Genomic DNA, 20,309 nt, shown 5'->3' with positions numbered 1-20,309 from the left:
CCATCTCAGGATTGTGAATCTAAGCTCCACCATGGAGCCTACTTAAAAAAAAAAAAAAAATAAATAAATAAAACAAAAGGTAACAGAATTGCTGGGATCACTTAGAGGAAAAAAAAAACCCAACAAAACAAAACTAGTACTAAGCCATGAGTAACAACATTTAGACAAAAATCCGGGGTACTTAGGAGAAACGGAAGAAAAATGGAAGAATGTTAAAAGAAGCCAAATGGAATGCGGACACAATTATAATGAAAGTCACAGCTTCTGTGCTCTTCATTCTAAAGTCCTACTAGATGACCGTCCTGCCACTAACCAGGCTGCCTCACCATACACCACTGCTCGGGTCGGCCAAAATGCAACAAGGCTCGAACCGGCTCCGCCATGCTTTCCCAGTGAGCATGCGTGCGCGTATGCACGTACGACCCTAACCAATCAGTGCTCGCGTCGGCGGCTCGTTAATCGCAGGGGCGGGGCGGCCTTCTACACATCCGCCCGGTCGGGCGGCCCTTCTTCCTTCTCGCTGAACGCCGCCAACATGGTGAGTATTGCCGTTGCGGCCTCCCGGTGTGGCGGCCATGCCGCTCCACCTCCGCCTCGGAGGGGGAAGGAAGGCGTGGGACGATGTCCAGCGGGACTTAGGTAGCCTGGGGTGAGGGTCCCGAGGCGGGTGGGGCACGGAGTTTCGGAGCTTGCGAGGCGCCCGGCCGAAGAGCGCGTGGAAGGCCTTGCAGGCCCGGCACGCCCGGGCCTCGCGTGCGCGCGGTAGCCGCCAGAGCTGGAAAGCTGGAGCGGCCCGGGGTCTGCCGGGGCCCAGCCGGCCTAGGGCTGTGCAGACCCCACGTGCTTGGAGCTCCAGCCCGCGGGAACCGGACTTTGGCGCCGCCGCCTCTGCGTGTTTTGTCCATTCATCAGGTCGTCTTATGGCACTTGGGCGTGTTCCCCAAACGTTCTTTTTTGCCTTACTTCTATTGCTTTTGGATTGCAAAGCCTTATAAACTGACGAGTATTTTCAATTTCAGTAAGTCTTTCCATCTCCCTCCCCCTCGATTTTAGGTGTTCAGGCGTTTCGTGGAGGTTGGCCGGGTGGCCTACGTCTCCTTTGGGCCTCATGCCGGGAAGCTGGTAGCGATTGTAGATGTTATTGATCAAAACAGGGTAAGTGTAAGGAAAAGGAGCACAACTTCACATGCCAGTGACTGATCTGCAGTATGATGGCAATGGTAATTTTCCCAATGGCCCTCTGGAGATAGGAATGGGACAGGCTGTAGCTTTAATTTACCATTGAGGAAACACGCAGTGCCAAGTGGGGGTTTCATGCACAGGCTTGGATTGGCCAGAGGTTCTTGGGTTTGAGTGTTACTCTGCCACTTAAACTGGCCAGACCTTTTGACTGATTGTGGGCTGAAACAGTTGGTGGGGTTTAAAGGAGTTCCTGTGCGTAAAGTGGGTGTAGAACAGAGCCAGGCACACGGAAAGCCCTTGTATGCTTTTGGTATTTGAGAACCATGAACTAAGTGACCAAAGTTTGCGAATCCTTGTTTGGGGTACTATTATGTTTTGCACTGAGATTTTTGATCTTATGTGTTCTAGGCTTTGGTTGATGGACCTTGCACTCAGGTAAGGAGGCAGGCGATGCCTTTCAAATGCATGCAGCTCACTGACTTCATCCTCAAGTTTCCTCACAGGTAACTATATGCCAGTCAACACCACTCTCCCAACTTTGTTTATACTAGTAAAAGCTTGCTTCATCTAATTCAGAAAACATTTTGCCATTTTGTTTTCTTGAGAATGTAGCATACAGTGTTGAAGAGAAAGAACAATTCAGAAGAGGGGTTTTCAGTATAGAAAGGAATGGCCGTTGTTTCCTTTTTGATTTTATTTCCACCCACCCTGCTAGTTCTCTGGCTTTGTCTTTATCCAGGTTTGCCATCTTTGTCTTGGTTCCTTTCAGGATTTACACGACAAATACCGCCCTGGGGAATTCTGGTCTCCCAGGCATATTGTAGTCACCTTTAGCTTAAAAAGCAAAAACTAATTTTTGTCTCTTCCAGTACTAGCTGTCATTAGTTCAGCTTTTAGTGTGTGTCAATTATTAAGTATTTAACCTACATCATTTCTTTTTGACAGCCACTAAAGCGATTCTGTTTCTAGCTACTTAGAGGAAATAGAAGATATCAATAGTGATTTTTTTTTTTCTTGACATGATATAGATTATGGAAGTTAAAACACTGTGATGTGTTACTCTAAAGTTATTTCGACTGCAGTGACGGTTGATTGCATGGAACGTGTGCTGTCACGTGTACTGCTGGTTTATTAATCATGCAGGGTTTTGATACTTCAAGTATTTGAACAAAACCTCAAAATTATTATAATTAGATTTTTTGTTGTTTGGCCGCCTATCTTTAAGCATTATTGTACAGAATAAACATTAGGCCTAAGGATTAGCTTTATCTCATTCTTTATGAAAAGGAAATTGCTTTCTATACATCCACTGCACCAGAGTGATGGTATATACAAGATCAGAGGTAATTTTATATCCAGAAAGATTGGTTTGCTTTTTTTATTATTATTATGAAAATTGTATGTTTGAGGGGTACCTGGCTGGCTCAGTAGAGCATGGGACCTCTTGATTTTGGAGTTGTGAGTCCAAGCCCCATGTTGGACTAGAGCTTACTTTAAAAATAAATAGGACATCCTGGTTTAGTGGACAACATTCAAGTGAGTAAAAGATCTAGTGTGCCAAGTGGTATGTGGTCTTTGGAGACAACTACAGCTGGAAGTGTGATGAATGAGTGGGAAGGGTGCTTTTGGCTTGTTTTGCTTATGCTATTTAACTTAACAGGGTATAAATTGTGCATTCAGAAGGCTCAGAGCTGTCTTTGGGTCTGTGTGGCTTCAAAGTTGATTCCTTAATCTGGTCTCGGCTCTTTGTAGTGCTCGCCAGAAATATGTCCGACAAGCCTGGCAGAAGGCAGATATCAATACGAAATGGGCAGCCACAAGATGGGCCAAGAAGATTGAAGCCAGAGAAAGGGTAATGACTTAGGGTTACTTGAATTGTGACCTTTTCTTTTATGGAGGAGTGGTGGGTGGTGTGAGCGGTCATCTATTTACTTCCTTTTTCACAGAAAGCCAAGATGACAGATTTTGATCGTTACAAAGTCATGAAGGCAAAGAAAATGGTAAGTTTTAAAATTGTTATCAGATTTTTGTATTCTAAATTTTTTTTTAACATTTATTTATTATTGAGAGACAGAACATGAGCATGGGAGGGGCAGAGAGAGGGGGGGAGACACAATCTGAAGCAGGCTCCAGGCTTTGAGCTCTCAGCACAGAGCCCGATGCGGAGCTCAAACTCTCAAACCGGGAGATCGTGACCTGAGCCGAAGTCAGATGCTTAACCGACTGGGCCACCCAGGTGCCCAAGATTTTTATATTCTAACCCTAAAGTCGGTAATTCAGGTTGCCCAAGCTTGGTAGACCAGAGTTGAATTCATAGGGGTCTTAGACATAAGGCTTGCTTTCTGTGCGTATACGTCCTATATATACAGGATGGAAAAAATGGGTTTTGTGTGCATGTGTGGTAAATAATTTATGTTGAAATTTTTCAGAGGAACAGAATAATCAAGCTGGAAGTTAGGAAGCTACAGAAAGCAGCTCTCCTGAAAGCTTCTCCCAAAAAAGCACCTGCTGCTAAGGGTGCTGCTGCAGCAGCTGCTGCCAAAGTTCCAGCAAAAAAGATGGCCGCTGCGGGCAAGAAGGCTCCAGCCCAGAAGGTTCCTGCCCCAAAAGCTGCAGGCCAGAAGGCAGCACCTCCAAAGGCTCAGAAGGGTCAGAAAGCTCCAGCCCAGAAAGCACCTGCTCCGAAGGCATCGGGCAAGAAAGCATAAAAGCATAAGAGGCTATTATAAATCCGTAATAAAGGTTCTTTTTGACACGCTGGCAAGTGTACTTGATCTATGACATAAAGTCTGTTGCTAGGGTCAGGATTATGGCGCAGATTGATAGGATTGTTAATGTTACCATTCAAGGGATGATGGTTAAAGTTTCTCTGGTTCCCTATCATTTTCTAACCAGAAGCTGGCTTTGGAGCCTCGCTGGGATTAATGAGGACAAAACTCTTGTTTGGTGATACTAATAGGCAAATGGTGCAGAGTAGATAAGGGAAATACAGGCAGTTTAGGGTTACCTGTCCTTTCCTGAGGGGTGGGGAGTTATCTAGGTAAGTGGGGCTCTTCAGCTGGAACCTGAAAGAAAGCTGGTATAAGAAGGGTGGTAGGAAAGTCAAGAATGTGGTGGACTGGCTAAAGACCCCAGAACAAAATGGCAGGTTAGCGTTTGATCCATGAGGAGTGTGGCAGGCCATTGAGTGTTTTCCAATGGAGTGATCCCTCAGATTTAGGTCACGTTGGACTGAATCTTAAGGGAACGTTTACTGGGAAGGTCAAAGGTGTGGTACAGATGTGGCAGTATTCCTCACCTTGACTGGTACAAACCAAGTAGCTGTAGTGCCATGTAGGAGGCCTTCATGGATTGGGCTGGAAGGAAAATAAGAGCCAAATGTGCTAAGGTTTTCTGGTTTGTACTTGGCTCATTGCCTGTGGAAGAAAAAGCTGGAGCAAGGTTATTCACAGGGTAGGTTCTACACAGACTTAACCTGATAGTCTGGTAGATAAAACCAGGATGCTGACAACCTGCATTCAGATCCTGGCTCTGTCGCTTAAGTGCTTTGTGGTTCAGGCATGTTCCTTATCCTCAAGCCCAGTTTCCTCTATGCGGTGTGCTTCATGGAGTAGGGAAGTAAATGGTGATTGGACAGCCCAGTGACTGGTTCATAGGAGCGGTGGTAGTTAATGACACAGCTCTTAAGGACAGATTTGGGGTTCGTGGGTATGTAAGCAGTCACTCACGATGCCCTCGGGAAGGAGACGAATAGAGAAAGATTGGGAAGGAATGATCAGAGGTGGGAAGCCAGGAAGGGGACGTGGAAGCCACAGAACGTTGGGATTGTCAACGTGAGAGGGAGAGGGCAGTGAGTGAAGAAATGTTACATAGAGTTTGGAGGTTTTGATTTTGTACTTGGACTGATGGACACGTTTGGATGCTTCTGGAAAAGCAGCTAGTTGGAAAGGAATCGGTTTTTGAGAAAAGAACGGAGCCTAAAGCAGGAGGGATTAAGAAGTTATACATCCTTTGAAGAGGAAAAAGAAAAAGTGGATTTAGGAGCTAAATCTGTAGTTTTGCTGTCAGGAAATCAAGGGTGTCTCTGATCTCTGAATTTCTCTGGAGTTTGAAAGCAAGGTGACATGCGCAGAAAGGGATGAGGGAATGTAGATTTGCAGAGAATGCAGGTTTGAAATTGTCCATGGAGGAGAGCGGAGAGTGCTTCTGTCAGATAGACCTTGATTTGGATGGCCCTTCACCTCCAATCCATGAGGTGCTCAGAGGATGAGTTTAAGGCTGAGAGGTTGAGAACGCTTCAGGGTGGAGGCAGTTTTGAGCTGCACCTAGAAAAGAGTGCAATAGGGAACAGCAGAACTTGGAAATTCAGTCTAGGGAACCTGCAGGGAAGTGACTGAGGTATAAGGCACTTGAAAAGGAGTAGGAAAGTACAATGGGGAGTGGGGGGGGGTGGGGGTGGAGGTGTGCAAATAATATTTTTTAGCTAGGTTGTAATCCTTGGGAAAATCCATCTGGCAGCCTAGTCCAGACTCCAGAGGAAGAGAGCGAGAGGGAGAGCAGGATGGAAGGGGAAATCAGGAAGTTACTAAAATACACAGGTACATAATAGTCCACTCTGATGATAGAGAATTGCACACTTGTCCAGTTACCTTATTAGGGAGGATGGCATTCGGAGAGAATATTGATTTCAGAGTCCGATCCAAGCTTAAATCCTGTCATGCAGCCCTAGCCCATTCTTGTACTTCCCATGAGCCTCCTCTGAAAAACAGGGACCCTGATAACCTGCTTTATACAACACCGTGGCAAGGATCAAATGAGACAGATGTAACCCGGTCCTCTAGGTAAAGTAAGGCAGTTGGATAGTTTGCTTTTCAGAGAGCCTCTGTCCCCTACAGCCTCCAGTTTCTAGGCAGTTAGCATCTCCCAACTGTGGCAACCCACAGGAATTTGTCTTGAGCTCTATTTTCTCTAATTCACATGTTTCTTTACCTCTCAGCTCTTGGATGAAATTCTGTGTATCTTTTAGTGCCCAAGTTATTAAGGTTACCTGTAGGTCCGCCAGCTAGCTGAATTTTGTGTGTGTGTGTGTCCAGAATAAACCATGAATACATTACACCATTAATAACATTTACATTAGAATTGAAAGGGCCCTTTGATTATCTCCACTAACAACTATGGTATCTTGCAAAGGAACCACTGTGTATGTCCTTGCAGACATTTTCCATGCATTTATAATCTACATGATACAGTTTTCATGTTTCAAACACGGATCTTACACTGCATATTCTGCAAGTTTTTTCCCTTCATACGTCTGGAGATCTTATCTACTCAGCCCCTATTAATCTACCTAGTTATCTTCTGCATAATAGTTCCTGGTGTGAATGTTCATGTGACCTATTGAAGTTCATTGCGGAGGTTTATTTGATCTCTATTGATAGACCTTAAGAATGGTGCCAATTTTTTTCTGTTATAAATAGTACTTCCGTGACTATCCTTGTACGCACGTCCTTCTGTCCATGTCATTGTTTATTTGGGGCACATTACCAGTCAGTGCGCTTGCGGAGTTGAAGAATGCAAGTGTTTTTTAATCACTCTTCCTGGAGGTTCTACCAATTCAGACTTGCTCTGTCAATTTTGACTTCTATCAAGAGTGAGTGCGGGCATTCCTGCCTGACAATCTTGAATTCCTGATATCTTACAATTTGCCAATCCAATGTGTGAAAAGTTCTTCCCCCGTAATCTCCTTTTTTGCCGCAAATAAAGTTGCCTTTGTGTGACAAACCCACCTGGTATAGTCTCTACCTGTAACTCACCAAGGAATGAACTCATCTTAGTTCCGTTACAGTGCAGTCTGTGGGGCGAAAGGGACAGGGCACCCCTGGAGGGTGGGACAGGAGGGTGAGGGAAGGATGACAAGATCAGTTTGGAACATTTTGAATTTTAGGTGCTTGTGGGTTAGCCAAGTAGAAAGAAACGGTAGGCAGGTTGATACACAGAACGCCAGCTCAAAACTACCTGCATAATGCCTGGCCGATAGGAAGCGCTGCTGCTGTGACTATTATTCAATCTGGACTGGAGAGATATGGGCGTGTGTTCTAGGAAAAGTGGCAACAATAGGTAGGAATAATAATAATGCCATCAACAACAGTGCAAGCGCTTACTCGGACTGACCGTGAGAACGAGAAGTTGCATGAGTTGACACACTCAATGCGCTGAGTTCATGAGTTCGAAACTCCTGCCATTCTCAATTGAGAAACGGAGGCACAGAGTTTCAGTACCTCGCACAGGCCATTCAGTGGATATAGGTGGTGGCGCCGGGATCAGAACGGGGACAGTCAGAGCCGGGCTTGGAGGTCTCAGGGCGCAGTCCGGTAGCCGATGGGCGGAGAATGGGGCCAGGAATTCAGTAGGAGGTTAATTACTGCCGGCCAGCGTCACAACCCGCTCGCAGACCCACGCGGAGTGCGGTGCGGACTCGGCGTCCCCGAGGAGCTGGTCGCCCGCTGGGGCGCGGAGCCGCGGAGTCCGGGCGGGAGGACAGCCGGCGCCCGGGCGCGCGGGTGGCGGGTCTGGCTCGGGACCATGGAGAAGACCAGCCTCCGGCCGTCCTAGAGCGGCGCTGCGCTGGGGAACGCCTCCGCCCGCGCTTCCGCCTCGGCGGCGGTCGGCGGGGGCGACCGGGTCTTCGGCGGCCCCGCGCCGTGCGGTGGCCCGTCCCCAGCCCCTGTCCCGGAGGTCGGGCGTCAGGGCCCACGGACATCGCCCGAGGGGCCCTTGCCCGCCGAGGCGCCACCAACCCTCCTGCCCCGAAGAGCTGGCCTGACGTCCCCCGGCTGGCGGTACCCGGGGTGGGGGGCGGTGACGCGTGGGGTCGCCCACTTCCCGCGGTGGAGTGTTCAGATTCGCGTCGGGTCTCCGGTCAGCATCGCCCCCTTTCCCCGGGGGCCAGATCACCACTTGGATTTTGCCGTGCAGCCCGTGGTTGGTCCAGGGCCCGGTTATCCTACCTTTTCTCTCAATGCTCATTTGGGATCTTTGCCACCATCGCTAGAATCATTCGGTACAAACTCACTGGTAATTCATTCATCGTGGGCCAGGGATTTTTCTTGAAAGCCACAAATCCACGGCAGCTCTTGACTCTCGCTTCTCAGACATTCTTTCGAGGAATCTTCAGCCTCGCCAGGCAGCTTTGTCGAATTTACACAGGAAGCAGATTCAGCACCCCAGGAACCACTGGAGGAGGTGCGTTGAGAATACCCAGAGTGTCCTGGAAATATCGTTTCCAATGAGAGAGGCAAGGAGGCTGAGGGGGAAGAGGTGGGGAACAAGGCGTGGTCAGCCTCACTGTGATTCTCTCTCTTAGCTCCGCAGGTGTTTGCTTTTCCAAACAGAGAGGGCAGTGCATGAAGCCAGGGGTCATCAGCCATGCTCCAGACTCCGTGGTCCCAGGTGAGCTGAGCTTTCTTCCAGCTTTCCACATCCAGAATAGATAAGAACAGTCACTACAGGAACAGTAAGCAGCCTGACCTGGTTAGTCCCATGCTTAGCTTTGCATCCATCAATTGAGTAGGGCAGAAGAGGATGTGGTAGGGGAGGTGATGAGGGTGAGCAGGTAAACTTGGGAGGATCAAGTTGGTTGGGAAAGAGGGAGGCACCAGACAAGAAATTCTCCTAGAGGGGCGCCTGGGTGGCTCAGTCGGTTGAGCACTGGACTTCGGCTCAGGTTATGATCTCAACGGTTCGGGAGTTCAACCCCACGTCAGGCTCTGTGCTGACAGCTCAGAGCCTGGAGGCTGCTTTGGATTCTGTGCCTCCTCTCTCTCTGCCCCTCCCCTCTCTCTCAAAAATAAATACGCGTTAAAAAAAAAAATTCTCCTAGAAAGTGAGAATCTGCATCCATGCAAATATGGAGCTTGCAAGTACGGTTCACAGATGAGCAGCTACCAAGGGGCATGCTAGAAAGGCTCCATCTCAGGCCCCAACCCAGATCTCCTGGATCAGAATCTACATTTGTACAATACCTGGGGAACGAATGGGCAAGTTAAAATTTGGGGCGTGCCCGTGTGCATCCCACCATACAGAGGAAGGCCACCTCCTGTGTTTAAACAGGTGCTCCCACAGGGGGAGTTTGCCGTGCACATCGCAAAGTCCGGGTACAGTGAAACCACCGCTGGGAGCCTGTGGGGGGTGTGGATTGCCGAGGGAGGTGGATTCTTGGAGGAATGCTGAGTGTGGCGCTGAAGCCAGTGCCTCCAGCCCATTTGCCTCCAGCAAAGACTACAGCTTAACCTCTCGGAGAGCCTGAATCCTTGGCTGGCACAAATTCATGCAGCACTGGAAGCTGTTCTCCTTCCAGGGTGTTCTTGGCCCTAGAGGATGATTGCATCCAAGTTTTCTCCAGCATCCTAGATCACGTAATGTGAAAGCTGGGTGTCTCATGTCATGGATGGGTCGTGTCATTAGAATAATAAGAATAATGTGTGCGTGGCTCTTTTTCTGGGGGGGGGGGGCACTGGCCATCTTCTTCGGTTCTACTTAAGTGTCAGCACATGAGTCAAAATCAGTTCCAAGTCAGGAAATGTTTAAGCATCTGTGGGGGGCAGTCTCTTCTCTCTTGGTGCTTTACGTGGTGCACAGTAGTCACTCAGGGTTGGGTTCCAGTAAGGAAACCCTAAGTGACAGCGGCTTAAACGAGATAGAGCTTCTCTCCCATGCAAAAGAAGTTGGAGGGAGGCGGTCCAGGGATTTTGTGACACTGGTACTATTGTCACACACCCAGGCTCTTTCTCTGTTTCTGCTTCGTCATCCTAGCACTGGCTTTCGTGCTCAAGGCTGCTTCATGGTCCAAAGTGGCTGCTTGACCTCCAGCTATCATGTGTGAGTTCCAGATAGAAGAGATGACAAAAAAGGCAACCCGCTCAGCAGTTTGCGCTCTTTCAGGAACCTTCCCCGAGAGTTCCCACCAGTTTTTATACTTGTGTTTTTCACTGGCCTCCCTTATAGTTGCCGGAGCAGGGAGCAGCCCCAGGTGAAATTAAAGATTCCATTATAAAAAAAGAAAGGGAGGAGAAAAAATAGACACACACACACACACACACACACACACACACACACATGTTTAGACAACTGCCAGTCTTATCTACAGGCTCCATGAGAAATGTTCCCCTAATCTCATCTGTAGTAGTTGTAAATGCTCAGGTTTCTGTAATGCCATTTGCCAGATGATATTTCAGTTCTTTACACGTATTAACTCACTCCCCTCTTACAAGAGCCTTGCGGGAAAACCGAGGCAAAAAGAAATTTGAGTATCTCCTCCAGGGTCACACAGCTGATGCTTGCAGAGGTGAGATTTGAACCCAGGGAGTCTGGCTCTAGAGCTGAGTGTGTCAGCCTCAGCGCTGTTGACATCTTGGGCCAGATAATTCTTCGTTGTGGGGAGCTGGCCTGTGCACTGCAGGATGATGGGCAGAATCCCCGGCCTCTACCCACGAGGTGCCAGCAGCACCCACACCACGCCATGGTCGGAACAACGAGAACCGTCTCCAGACACGCAGCGCCATATCTCCCGTGGCGGGCATGTCCCCATTGAGAAGCGCGGCTCCGAAGCCTGTGCTGTTTGCACGGTGCTGTGCCGCCTCGGGACCTACTTCCCGTGTCGGGGAATCACCAGCCCCGCTTCATCCTGGAGAAGGAGTAAGTGCTAGCAAGGGACAGAAGCAGAGCGATCAGAGACGGAACGGGATGCTGAGAAGCCGAGTGCTGTCGAAAACAAAGGAAGAAAGAACGCGCTGATCGTTGGAGAGGGGTCTCAGAGGTGTGGAGGGGTAGAAGCATGATGTGAGGAAAGAAGGTCAGGGCCACGTTCCCAGCTGTTGACTCTGAAGGAGATGAAGACAGGAGGTTAGTTCCGTTTGGGGTCAGTGAACTATCTATTCTGCACTGTCCACTAAGGTAGCTATATGTGCCTGTTTAGGTTAATTAAAATGAGGGGTGCACATGGGTGGCTCAGTCGCTTGGGCGTTCGATTTCGGCTCAGGTCATGATCCCATGGTTCACGGGTTCAAGCCGCATGTCGGGCTGTGTGCCGACAGCTCAGAGCCTGGAGCCTGCTTTGGGTTCTGTGTCTCCCTCTCTCTTTGCTCCTCCCCTGCTCGCGCTCTGTCTCAGTGTCTCTCCAAAAACAAAATGAAAAGAGAATAAAAACAATTAAAAACATTTTTTAAATGAGGGGTGCCTGGGCGGCTCAGTCGGTTGAGCATCCAACTCTTGATTTCAGCTCAGGTCATGATCTCACGTTTCATGGAATCGAGCCCGGAGTTGGGCTCTGTGCTGACGGTGCGGAGCCTGCTTGGGATTCTCTCTCTTCCTCTCTCTCTCTCTGCCCCTCCCCTGATCACGTGCACTCTCTCTCTGAAAATGAATAAACAAATATTTAAAATAAGTAAATAGACAAAAATAAAATTCAACTGACTAAAATGAGAAATTCAGTTCCTCAGTCACACTAGCCACATTTAAACTTTCTGGTCAAGGTGATACCTGGTTTCTTCAGCATATAGATAATTATCTTTCCCTTGCAACTAATAAGAAATCTATTGGGGCGCCTGGGTGGCTCAGTCGGTTAAGCCTCTGACTTCAGCTCAGGTCACGATCTCACGGTCCGTGAGTTCGAGCCCCGCGTCGGGCTCTGGGCTGATGGCTCAGAGCCTGGAGCCTGCGTCCGATTCTGTGTCTCCCTCTCTCTCTGTCCCTCCCCCGTTCATGCTCTGTCTCTCTCTGTCTCAAAAAACAAATAAACGTCAAAAAAAAAAAAAGAAAACTATGGGGCGACGTTTAAGATCACGCAACTATCCTGTTCATCGTCAAAATTTCCTCCTAGATTTAGCATCCATTAACGATTCTGGTCCGAACCAATCTTCACCACGATGGCTGCAGTCCTGTAGTACTTACGAGCTCTGTCTCTTCCACCCAGCAGATGCTACACGCAGAGAGGTTGTTGACGTGACAGACTGGGGCAGAGTAGAGTGTAAGTCAAGGAAGAGACGTTATAGTGCCACTCTTTTGTATAAGTGGTCAGTTCATTTTGAAACGTTTGCCTCCTTATTCAACCTTGTATTAAGTGCTCAAAGGAAGAGGGCCCCCTTTTGTCCATTTCCAAGTGCTTAATATCACTGATTCCCATCATCTGCGATAGAGAATAACTCTTCCTTCATACATGCGTTCTGACGATTGAGTGAATTGATGTGAAAGTAGTTGACCGAGGACAAGGCACAAAGGCCTGAACAACCTGTGAAGGTTTCCCTCTCCCCGGAGAAGGTGGAAATGGCCCCAGGGGACACAGCGAGACGCACCTGGTGCAGAGGACAGTGTTGCCAGGTCGGACAGAGCTTGGGTGATCTGGAAGCAGGTCCCTGCTCAGGGATGGAGACTGGCACCCTGTCTCTGGACTCAGGTATGTTAGGAGAGGAGGAGATAACACTGCACATCGCCTTCAAGAGACAGTAAGGCAAGACGGCAGAAGGAGGGAGAACCACCAGAGTGAAGGGAACTCTGTGCCCTTGGAATTGTTCCTCTGTCTATACAGAGACATGACTGGGAAAGACCAGAGAGAACCTGAGTGGAGGGCCCTAATAGGGGCTCCAGGATGGATGGAGTCAGGGTAAAAGACAGATGGCCTGCCATGGTCATTTTAGAAAACATGCCGGGAAGATTGACCCAGCTCATGGAACCAGACGTGGGGTTGATGTGACCACCAGGCAGGCAGCAGCAGGTGCTGGAGGGTGTGCTTGGATTGGGGCCCCAGCGGTTGCACATTGAAAATGTGCTGAGGGCTGTCCCTGGCTGGGGTGGCCGTTGTGGAGCTCCTTGCCAGCGAGCAAGTACTGTGCATGAACAAGTACATGGGGCTCAGAGCCATGGACTCCAGTAGAATCAGGGCTACCCTGGAGCTCAGACCCCTCCTGGACCCTCACACAGGGCTTGAGCAGGGGCCTGTTGTTTCAGGAGCCAGTGACCTTTGAGGACGTGGCCGTGTACTTCACCCAGAATCAATGGACTATCCTGGACCCCATGCAGAGGGCCTTGTACCGGGAGGTGATGCTGGAGAATTATGCAAATATAACTTCCTTGGGTAAGTCCTCCCTTCCGTCTGAACCAGCTCTGCCCTCAAGGCCCTTGGCTTCCTCCTTGGTGGATCTGGGGTCTCCCATACCCCCAGGACTGATGCTTCCGTGAGCCGAGCTCCCTAATCCCTAGTTTCGGGAGTAGCTAATGGAGAGCGATCTGGGATCACTTTGGTTTTCAGCAGGACTTGCCTCTTCCCTGTTTCCTGATGGGGACTCTCCTGAAAGGGGTTTTTGCTCTGGGCGCAGACAGCTGAGAAGGTTCCTGGTGGCCCCATTTTCATTGCTTCACTCTTCCAGTGCCCTGGAGTCCTGGGCCCCGTCTCCCCTGTGTGAGAGTCTCCTAGGACCCCCTGTACACGCTGTAACGACAGAGCTTTCTGTCCTCTCCGATGGAGCCAGAGTAAGACCCCCACCCCCACCCCTGAGCAAAACAATTTGAGCGTCCCTTAGATCTCAAGATTGTCTCAACACTGACCTCCCTTGGTGTCCTGGGACTTTTTCACCCGGCAAAGCAGAAGGTGGACTGAGAAGGGTCAGCAGGGACTCTCCTCAGCTTCCTGTTCCTTTTCCTTCTCCTTCAGGAGCATTTCCATTCCCCAAACCAGAGCTGATACTCCAGCTGGAGCGAGGAGAGGCACCGCGGGGCCTGGATCCCTGGACACCCACGGGGGGAGAGGCCCCGGGAGATATCCGCACAGGTAAGCAGGGGAGCCTGCCACTGTCCCCTTCTGCTTGGCCTCCTCCCGTCCGTTAATGATTCAACTGGAAGAACGTTTGGCTTCTGTCATACCAGCTCTTGTGGGCGTGGCAACGGTCACTCTCATTCAGAAAAGTGCCCCTTGCTAGCCTTCAGCCCCAAACTCGAAAAGACCCGTCCAAACATTTCATTTGCTGTTATCTTTCCTTGTAAAACCACAGGGTTTCAAAAATATGTGGTGAAAATAGGCTTTTTTGGGGGGGGCGGTCAATTTAGGAATGTAAATGCAATACAGTAAGAACTTGTTTCTGTAAGAACGTTGTAGCTATGAGTGTGTATGAAACTGTACACGAGAATAGAATTATTAGGAACTCCTAAACCCCACAGATGAGCTTTCGAAAGAAAGCCCGTGTATTTATTGGGAATGAATGGTTTCCCTTTTTGAAAGATACCGCGAGAACCATCCGGAGATTGGGCGTTCAGCCTTTCTCCCTCAGTTGGCCCTGTCCGCATACTCCCTCCATCCCATGTGCTATTGCACGTCTTATAAACCAAGTGCCCCTTCCTGATTCAGCCCCGCTTCGGCCTTCGTCGGGGCCTTTGGGTTGACTCAGCACGTGCCGTCGTCTTGATGAGAAACCTCTCCCAGCGGTCTGCCCGCAGTTCAGTGTTTGCCTCTGCCACAGCTACACGTCGTCGGCCTGGTCTCCCAACGGCTTGAACCCAGCACGGTCAGATAGAACGCCGTGGAACAGAAATATCCTGCATCTGCGCTACCCGATCTGGTAGCCCTTATCCTCATCAGCACTTGAAGTGTGGTGAGCGCGAATGAGGAACTGGATTTTAAATTTGGCTCCGTTTCAATTAAAGTTAAGTAGCCATGGGCGTCTAGACACTTCCTTATGCACAGTGCAGCTTAAAACAATTACGGGAACAGCCTCCCCCCGCCTTTTTAGCTTCTGGATCAGTGGTTTCAAACTCCAGTGAGCATCCGAATCTCATGCAGGGCTTGTTAGAGTGTGGACTTGCTGGAGACCAGCTCTAGAGGTTCTGATTCAGCAGGACCAGGGGGGTGCCCAGGAATTCACATTACTGACAGGTTCCCAGGTGATGGTGGTCCAGGGACCACACCTTCAAGACTACTGCCCTTGAGAATCTCAAACCTATCTTTTTTTTTTTTTTTTAAAGCTTATTTATTTATTTTGAGAGAGAGAAGAGAGCGAGTGAGAGAGCACAAGCAGGGGAGGGGCAGAGAGAGAGGGACAGAGAGAATCCCAAGCAGGCTCTGCACCGCCAGCATAGAGCCCAATACGGGGCTCAATTCCATGACCATGAAGTCATGACCTGAGCCAAAATCGAGAGTCGGATGCTTGGGGCGCCTGGTTCCCCAACTGACCCTTGATTTCGGCTCAGGTCATGATTTCGTGGTCATGGAATTGAACCCCGTATTGGGCTCTATGCTGGCGGTGCAGAGCCTCCTTGGGATTGTCTCTCCATCTCTCTCCTCTCTCTCTCTCTCTCTCTCTGCCCCTTCCCTGCACTCCTTCTCTCAAAATAAATAAATAAACTTAAAAAAAAAAAAAAAGCCAGAGGGGCGCCTGGGTGGCTTAGTCGGTTGGGCATCTGACTTCCGCTCAGGTGATGATCTCACCGCTCGTGAGTTCAGGCCCCACGTCAGGCTCTGTGCTGACAGCTCGGAGCCTGGAGCCTGCTTTGGATTCTGTGTCCCATTCTGTCTCTCTCTGCCCCTCCTCCACTTGTGCTCTGTCTCTGTCTCTCAAAAAATAAATGTTAAAAAAAAAAAAAGATGCTTAACTGACTTAGCCACCCAGGTGCCCCTCAAACCATATCATTTAAACTCTGGGTTGCATCTCATCACTGAGTTGTGCTTAGCATTTAAAAATTACCCTGGAAGTTGGGGTCGGGGGTGCCTGGTTGGCTCAGTTGGTGGTAGGTCATGTGACTCTCTTTTTTTTTAAGTTTATTTATTTATTTTGAGAGAGACAGAGAGACTGTGAGCAGGGGAGCGGCAGAAAGAGGGGGAGAATCGTAAGCAGGCTTTGAGCTGCCAGTGCAGAGCCTGATGTGGGGCTGGAGATCATGACCTGAGCCAAACTCAAGAACCGGAAACTTAACCAACTGAGCCATCCAGGCACCCTGAGCATGTGACTCTTGATCTCAGGGTCGTGAGTTTGAGCCCCATGTTACATGTAGAGATTACTTGAAATAGATTAATTAATTACTTAATTTAAAAGATTTGAAAAATTATATAGTTGTAAAAAAAACCCTAGTTATTCTAATAGAGAAGACTCCTTTAAAAACAAATTCGTCTGGGGGCACCTGGGTGGCTCAGTCGGTTAAGCCTCTGACTTCAGCTCAGGTCCTGATCTCACAGTGGGTGAGTTTGAGCCCCACGTCGGGCCCCGTGCTGACCGCTCGGAGCCTGGAGCCCTCTTCGGGTTCTGTGTCTCCCCCTCTCTCTGCTCCTCCCCTGCTCGCACACTGTCTCTCTCTCAAAAATAAAATAAAAACGTAAAAAAAAAAAAAATTAGTCTGGACTATATTAGACTTAAATAGACCAAAATAGTATAAAATCTGTCATACCTGCATCACTCTTTTTTTTTTTTAACATAAAATCTACACCCTTTTCCTTTTAGAGGTAGTGTCTCAGAGTACACGGTGTGGGTTTTGAAATCATGGTCCTCCTGTGGACCCTTCATGATCGGCAGTATGGCGCATTGTTTTCTCTCCAGCCGGGCTTAGGACAGAATCCTCTTTAAAGGTCACAGAACGGTTTGGAGCATTTGGTCAGGCCCCATCCCACGCCTGGGCCTTGGGGTCCACTGTTGCACGCTGCGACTCCCAGCCCCGGGCGCTGGGTGGCCTGGGGCTGCTCACCCAGCTCTCTTCTCCGGCTTAGAGATCTCCTTCTCCCCGTCACCTCCCTCTTTCTTCACCGCTTCCCCTTCCAGCACCTTCTCCACCCCGCTCCCCGTTAGTTATTCTTCACTCCTCTGGGTGGATAGCTTCTGCCGCCCGCGTGCGCGGCTTTTCTTGTCCAAATGGCCTGGCTCGCCTTCTCCGCCCCCAGGACTTTTCTCTCCCTTCGGGGCATCCTCGGGTAGCCCAGTCTCTGTCTCGCAACAATACTATTACCGCCTAATCCCTTTCCCCTTGTAGCCTTAGTAAGTGCCTCCTCTGTTTCCTTTTTTTTCTCATGCCAGGTGGTAAAAACAAGACTGCGAAGGGGGAGCAGACCCCAAGGCCGGACGTTTCTGGAGCATCGGCGGCCCAGAGACTGGCGGTGGAGGGGCTGCTCCCGGACGGTCCCCAGCAGCCTCACCTTAAAGCCAGCTTGGAGCAGCCACCGCCGTGTGACCTGGGGGCGGACACGGGCTCACGCGGAGGGGGTTTCACGGGCTGGCCGGTGCAGGGGTACAGACCCTCCACCAGGGAAAGGGAGGAGCCAGCCAGCACACCGCAGGGAAGCGCCGGTGTCCGTGTCCTGACGAAGCCGGGCCTGCGCCGGGGACCGGCGGTTTCCGCGCGCGGCGAGCGCGGCCGGTGTTTCGGCCTGCCTTCAGACCTGCAGCGGCATCAGAGCGTCCACACGGATGACAGGCCCTTCGGGTGCAAGGAGTGCGGGAAGGCCTTCAGGTACAGCTCCAAACTGGCCCGGCACCAGAAGAGCCACACCGGGGAGAGGCCTTACTCGTGCCAGGAGTGCGGGCAGGCCTTCGGCCAGAATTCCCACCTCCGGCAGCATGGGAAACTGCACGGCGGCGACAAGCCCTACGAGTGTCAGGACTGCGGGAAAACCTTCAGCTACAACTCCAAGCTCCGCCGCCACCGGCGGGTCCACACGGGGGAGAAGCCCTTCCAGTGCGAGGCCTGCGGCAAGGCTTTCCGGTGCAGCTACGACCGCCTCGTCCACGAGCGAATCCACACCGGGGAGAAGCCGTACGCGTGCCAGGCGTGCGGGAAGAGCTTCAGCTCCGCGTCGGTGCTCGGCCAGCACCAGCGAACCCACACCGGCGAGAAGCCGTACGCGTGCGAGGAGTGCGGGAAGGCCTTCGGCCGCAGCTCCGCCTTCCTCCAGCACCGGCGGCTGCACACGGGCGAGAAGCTGTTCAAGTGCACCGAGTGCTGGAAGACCTTCAGCTGCAGCTCGCGCTTGGCCGTGCACCGGCGGGTGCACACCGGGGAGAGGCCCTACGGCTGCCAGGAGTGCGGCAAGGCCTTCAGCCAGAAGGTCACGCTGGTCCAGCACCGGCGGCTGCACACCGGCGAGAGGCCCTACGAGTGCGCCGCGTGCGGCAAAGCCTTCAAGTGGAGCGCCAGCTTCGTCCAGCACCGCAAGCTGCACGCGCGCCGGGGGGCGGCGCCGGGGCCCGGGCCCCGCCGCCCCGCGCTGCCCGCCCCAGCCCTGCCGGGGGCCGCCCCGCCTGCCCCACACCCCGCGCCGCGGCCCCCGCCCGCGCCCGGCTTCGTGCTGCGCCCCCGGGCCGCGGCGGCCGGCGCTTCGCCCGGGCGAATGGCGCACGGCCTTCGGGACCTCACTTCCCCCGGGAGCCCGAACCCCTCGCCCCACGCCCGGTGAGCCCCCTCACGCTCTCCACCGCCCGCCCGCCCGCCCAGAGTCCTGTTGCCCCGGCCCCGCGTCTCTGTCGTCGCTCTCCTGGGCTCGTGTGAGTCGTCGTTGCTTTCCCAGTTCCACGTCTCGTCTCACCCTTAAGGACCGTGTTGGATTCCCCGCTTCCGTCCCCTGGGTAGGAAATGGTGGCGGCTGTCACTTGTGGTGTTCGGGATGGGCCGGTAGCCTCGGGCTGCACCTGCCTTCTCTGCTGGATTTGGAGGAGTTTGCAGACGATCTGGGGGGGTTAGGGGCGCGGCATGCCAATGACATGGCCTGCTGTAGTTCAAGAAATTGGGGAGGGGCACCTGGATGGCTCGGTAGGTTAAGCATGGGACTTGGGCTCAGGTCATGATCTCCTCTGTTCCAGCCCCGCGCAGGGCTCTCTGCTATCAGCACAGAGCCTGCTTTGGGTCCTCTGTCCCCCCTCCTCTCCGCCCCTCCCCCACTCGTTATCTCTCCCTCCCTCCCTCAAAAACATTAAAAAAACGGGGTGGGATGCAAAGCCCATGGGAGGTAATCGAAGGAGGTATCCAGTGATTGCTTTCAGGAATTAAGGAGGGCCATTTGGTGGGGAACTAGCAAGGCTCACTGTGTGGCATCTGAGCCTGGGACTTTTTGTTACCTTGATAATGACCATTATGAGGATCCTGTGTAACTAAGCAATAGACGGAGGAGACAACCAGTAAAAAGAAAAGGAAGTGATGAGTCAGCATTGATGGCAATAATGCAAAATTACGTTCCTAGACTTGATTGGAAGGGGATGTGGCTTTTCTCTTGGGTTCCTTTTCTATCCTTTTCTTCAGTGCCCACTCAAATACGTAGGTACGGAAAGTGATTAGGGCCTGTGCATTGAGAGCAGATGCCTGGGTGTAGCCACCTCTCGGTTATACATGGAGTGAACTTGTTGGCAACACAGTGTGGAGCCTCAGAGGGAAGGAGAGAGACCTAACCCTGACCTGCTGTAGCCCCTGCCTCAAAGGAGAGTTTATTCCTAACCATACACATACTCTGATGTGTTCTCACACTTACTCCACATCCTCTGTGATACAATCTGAGTTTTTGATTTTAAGTTAATTTTATGATGAACTATTTTGAGAGCACCAAGAAGGGTTTATGGACGCAAATGTTACCAGATGGTATGGTGCCACCGGTGTGGCTATACTTCCTGTCTAGTGGCATGGTCCTTCTCAGAATCATTGTTTCAGGAGGACATAGCAACATGGAAAGGTACTTTAATTAACTAAGCAGGAATACAACACTAAGTAAATGATATATACACTGTTACTGTAACACCAGAAAATGATGTCTGCAAGGGAGAGCATAAAGCACCGTTTTGGTTTTGGTTAGTTTTATTGAGATATACTTTATAGCCTTTACCCTTTTCTTTTTTTTTTTAATTTTAATTTTTTTTAATGTTTTTATTTATTTTTGAGACAGAGAGAGACAGAGCATGAGCAGGGGAGGGGCAGAGAGAGAGGGAGACACAGAGTCCGAAGCAGGCTCCAGGCTCTGAGCTGCCAGCACAGAGCCCGACGTGGGGCTCGAACTCGTGGACTGTGAGATCATGACCTGAGCTGAAGCGGGATGCCCAACTGACTGAGCCACCCAGGTGCCCTGCCTTTACCCTTTTCAAGTATACAATTTGGTGAGTTTTGACAAATGAATACAGTTG

The 20,309-nt window shown here is 50.9% G+C and overlaps 2 protein-coding genes across 2 annotated transcripts; both read left to right on the top strand.

Moving 5' to 3' along the window:
- The first annotated feature begins 211 nt into the window (after positions 1 to 211).
- Positions 212 to 3,942, top strand: RPL14 (ribosomal protein L14). The gene is made up of 6 exons (XM_042903096.1): positions 212 to 538; positions 1,054 to 1,155; positions 1,591 to 1,685; positions 2,935 to 3,034; positions 3,129 to 3,182; positions 3,612 to 3,942. The coding sequence occupies exons 1-6, from the start codon at positions 227 to 229 to the stop codon at positions 3,888 to 3,890; spliced, it is 942 nt and encodes a 313-aa protein (XP_042759030.1). The 5' UTR covers positions 212 to 226; the 3' UTR covers positions 3,891 to 3,942.
- Positions 3,943 to 7,764: 3,822 nt separating this feature from the next.
- ZNF619 (zinc finger protein 619) lies at positions 7,765 to 18,601 on the top strand. Its single transcript, XM_042954388.1, has 5 exons — positions 7,765 to 8,424; positions 8,546 to 8,631; positions 13,183 to 13,309; positions 13,886 to 14,002; positions 17,226 to 18,601. Exons 2-5 carry the CDS (start codon positions 8,608 to 8,610, stop codon positions 18,599 to 18,601), a joined length of 1,644 nt encoding a protein of 547 aa, XP_042810322.1. The 5' UTR covers positions 7,765 to 8,424; positions 8,546 to 8,607.
- The last annotated feature ends 1,708 nt before the right edge of the window (positions 18,602 to 20,309 follow it).

The sequence above is a fragment of the Panthera leo genome, chromosome C2 (genome assembly GCF_018350215.1).
Source record: "Panthera leo isolate Ple1 chromosome C2, P.leo_Ple1_pat1.1, whole genome shotgun sequence".
In the NCBI taxonomy this organism is placed as follows: Eukaryota; Metazoa; Chordata; class Mammalia; order Carnivora; family Felidae; genus Panthera; species Panthera leo.
Note: the sequence above shows the minus strand (reverse complement) of the source record. Positions and strands in the feature narration are given on the sequence as shown.

Coding starts and splice junctions, on each gene's coding strand:
- RPL14 (XM_042903096.1), top strand. CDS start 227: ATGGAATGCGGACACAATTATAATGAAAGTCACAGCTTCTGTGCTCTT. Junction 1,156..1,590: donor ATGTTATTGATCAAAACAGG/GTAAGTGTAAGG, acceptor TATGTGTTCTAG/GCTTTGGTTGATGGACCTTG. Junction 1,686..2,934: donor ATCCTCAAGTTTCCTCACAG/GTAACTATATGC, acceptor GGCTCTTTGTAG/TGCTCGCCAGAAATATGTCC.
- ZNF619 (XM_042954388.1), top strand. CDS start 8,608: ATGCTCCAGACTCCGTGGTCCCAG. Junction 8,632..13,182: donor TCCAGACTCCGTGGTCCCAG/GTGAGCTGAGCT, acceptor CTGTTGTTTCAG/GAGCCAGTGACCTTTGAGGA. Junction 14,003..17,225: donor CCCGGGAGATATCCGCACAG/GTAAGCAGGGGA, acceptor TTCTCATGCCAG/GTGGTAAAAACAAGACTGCG.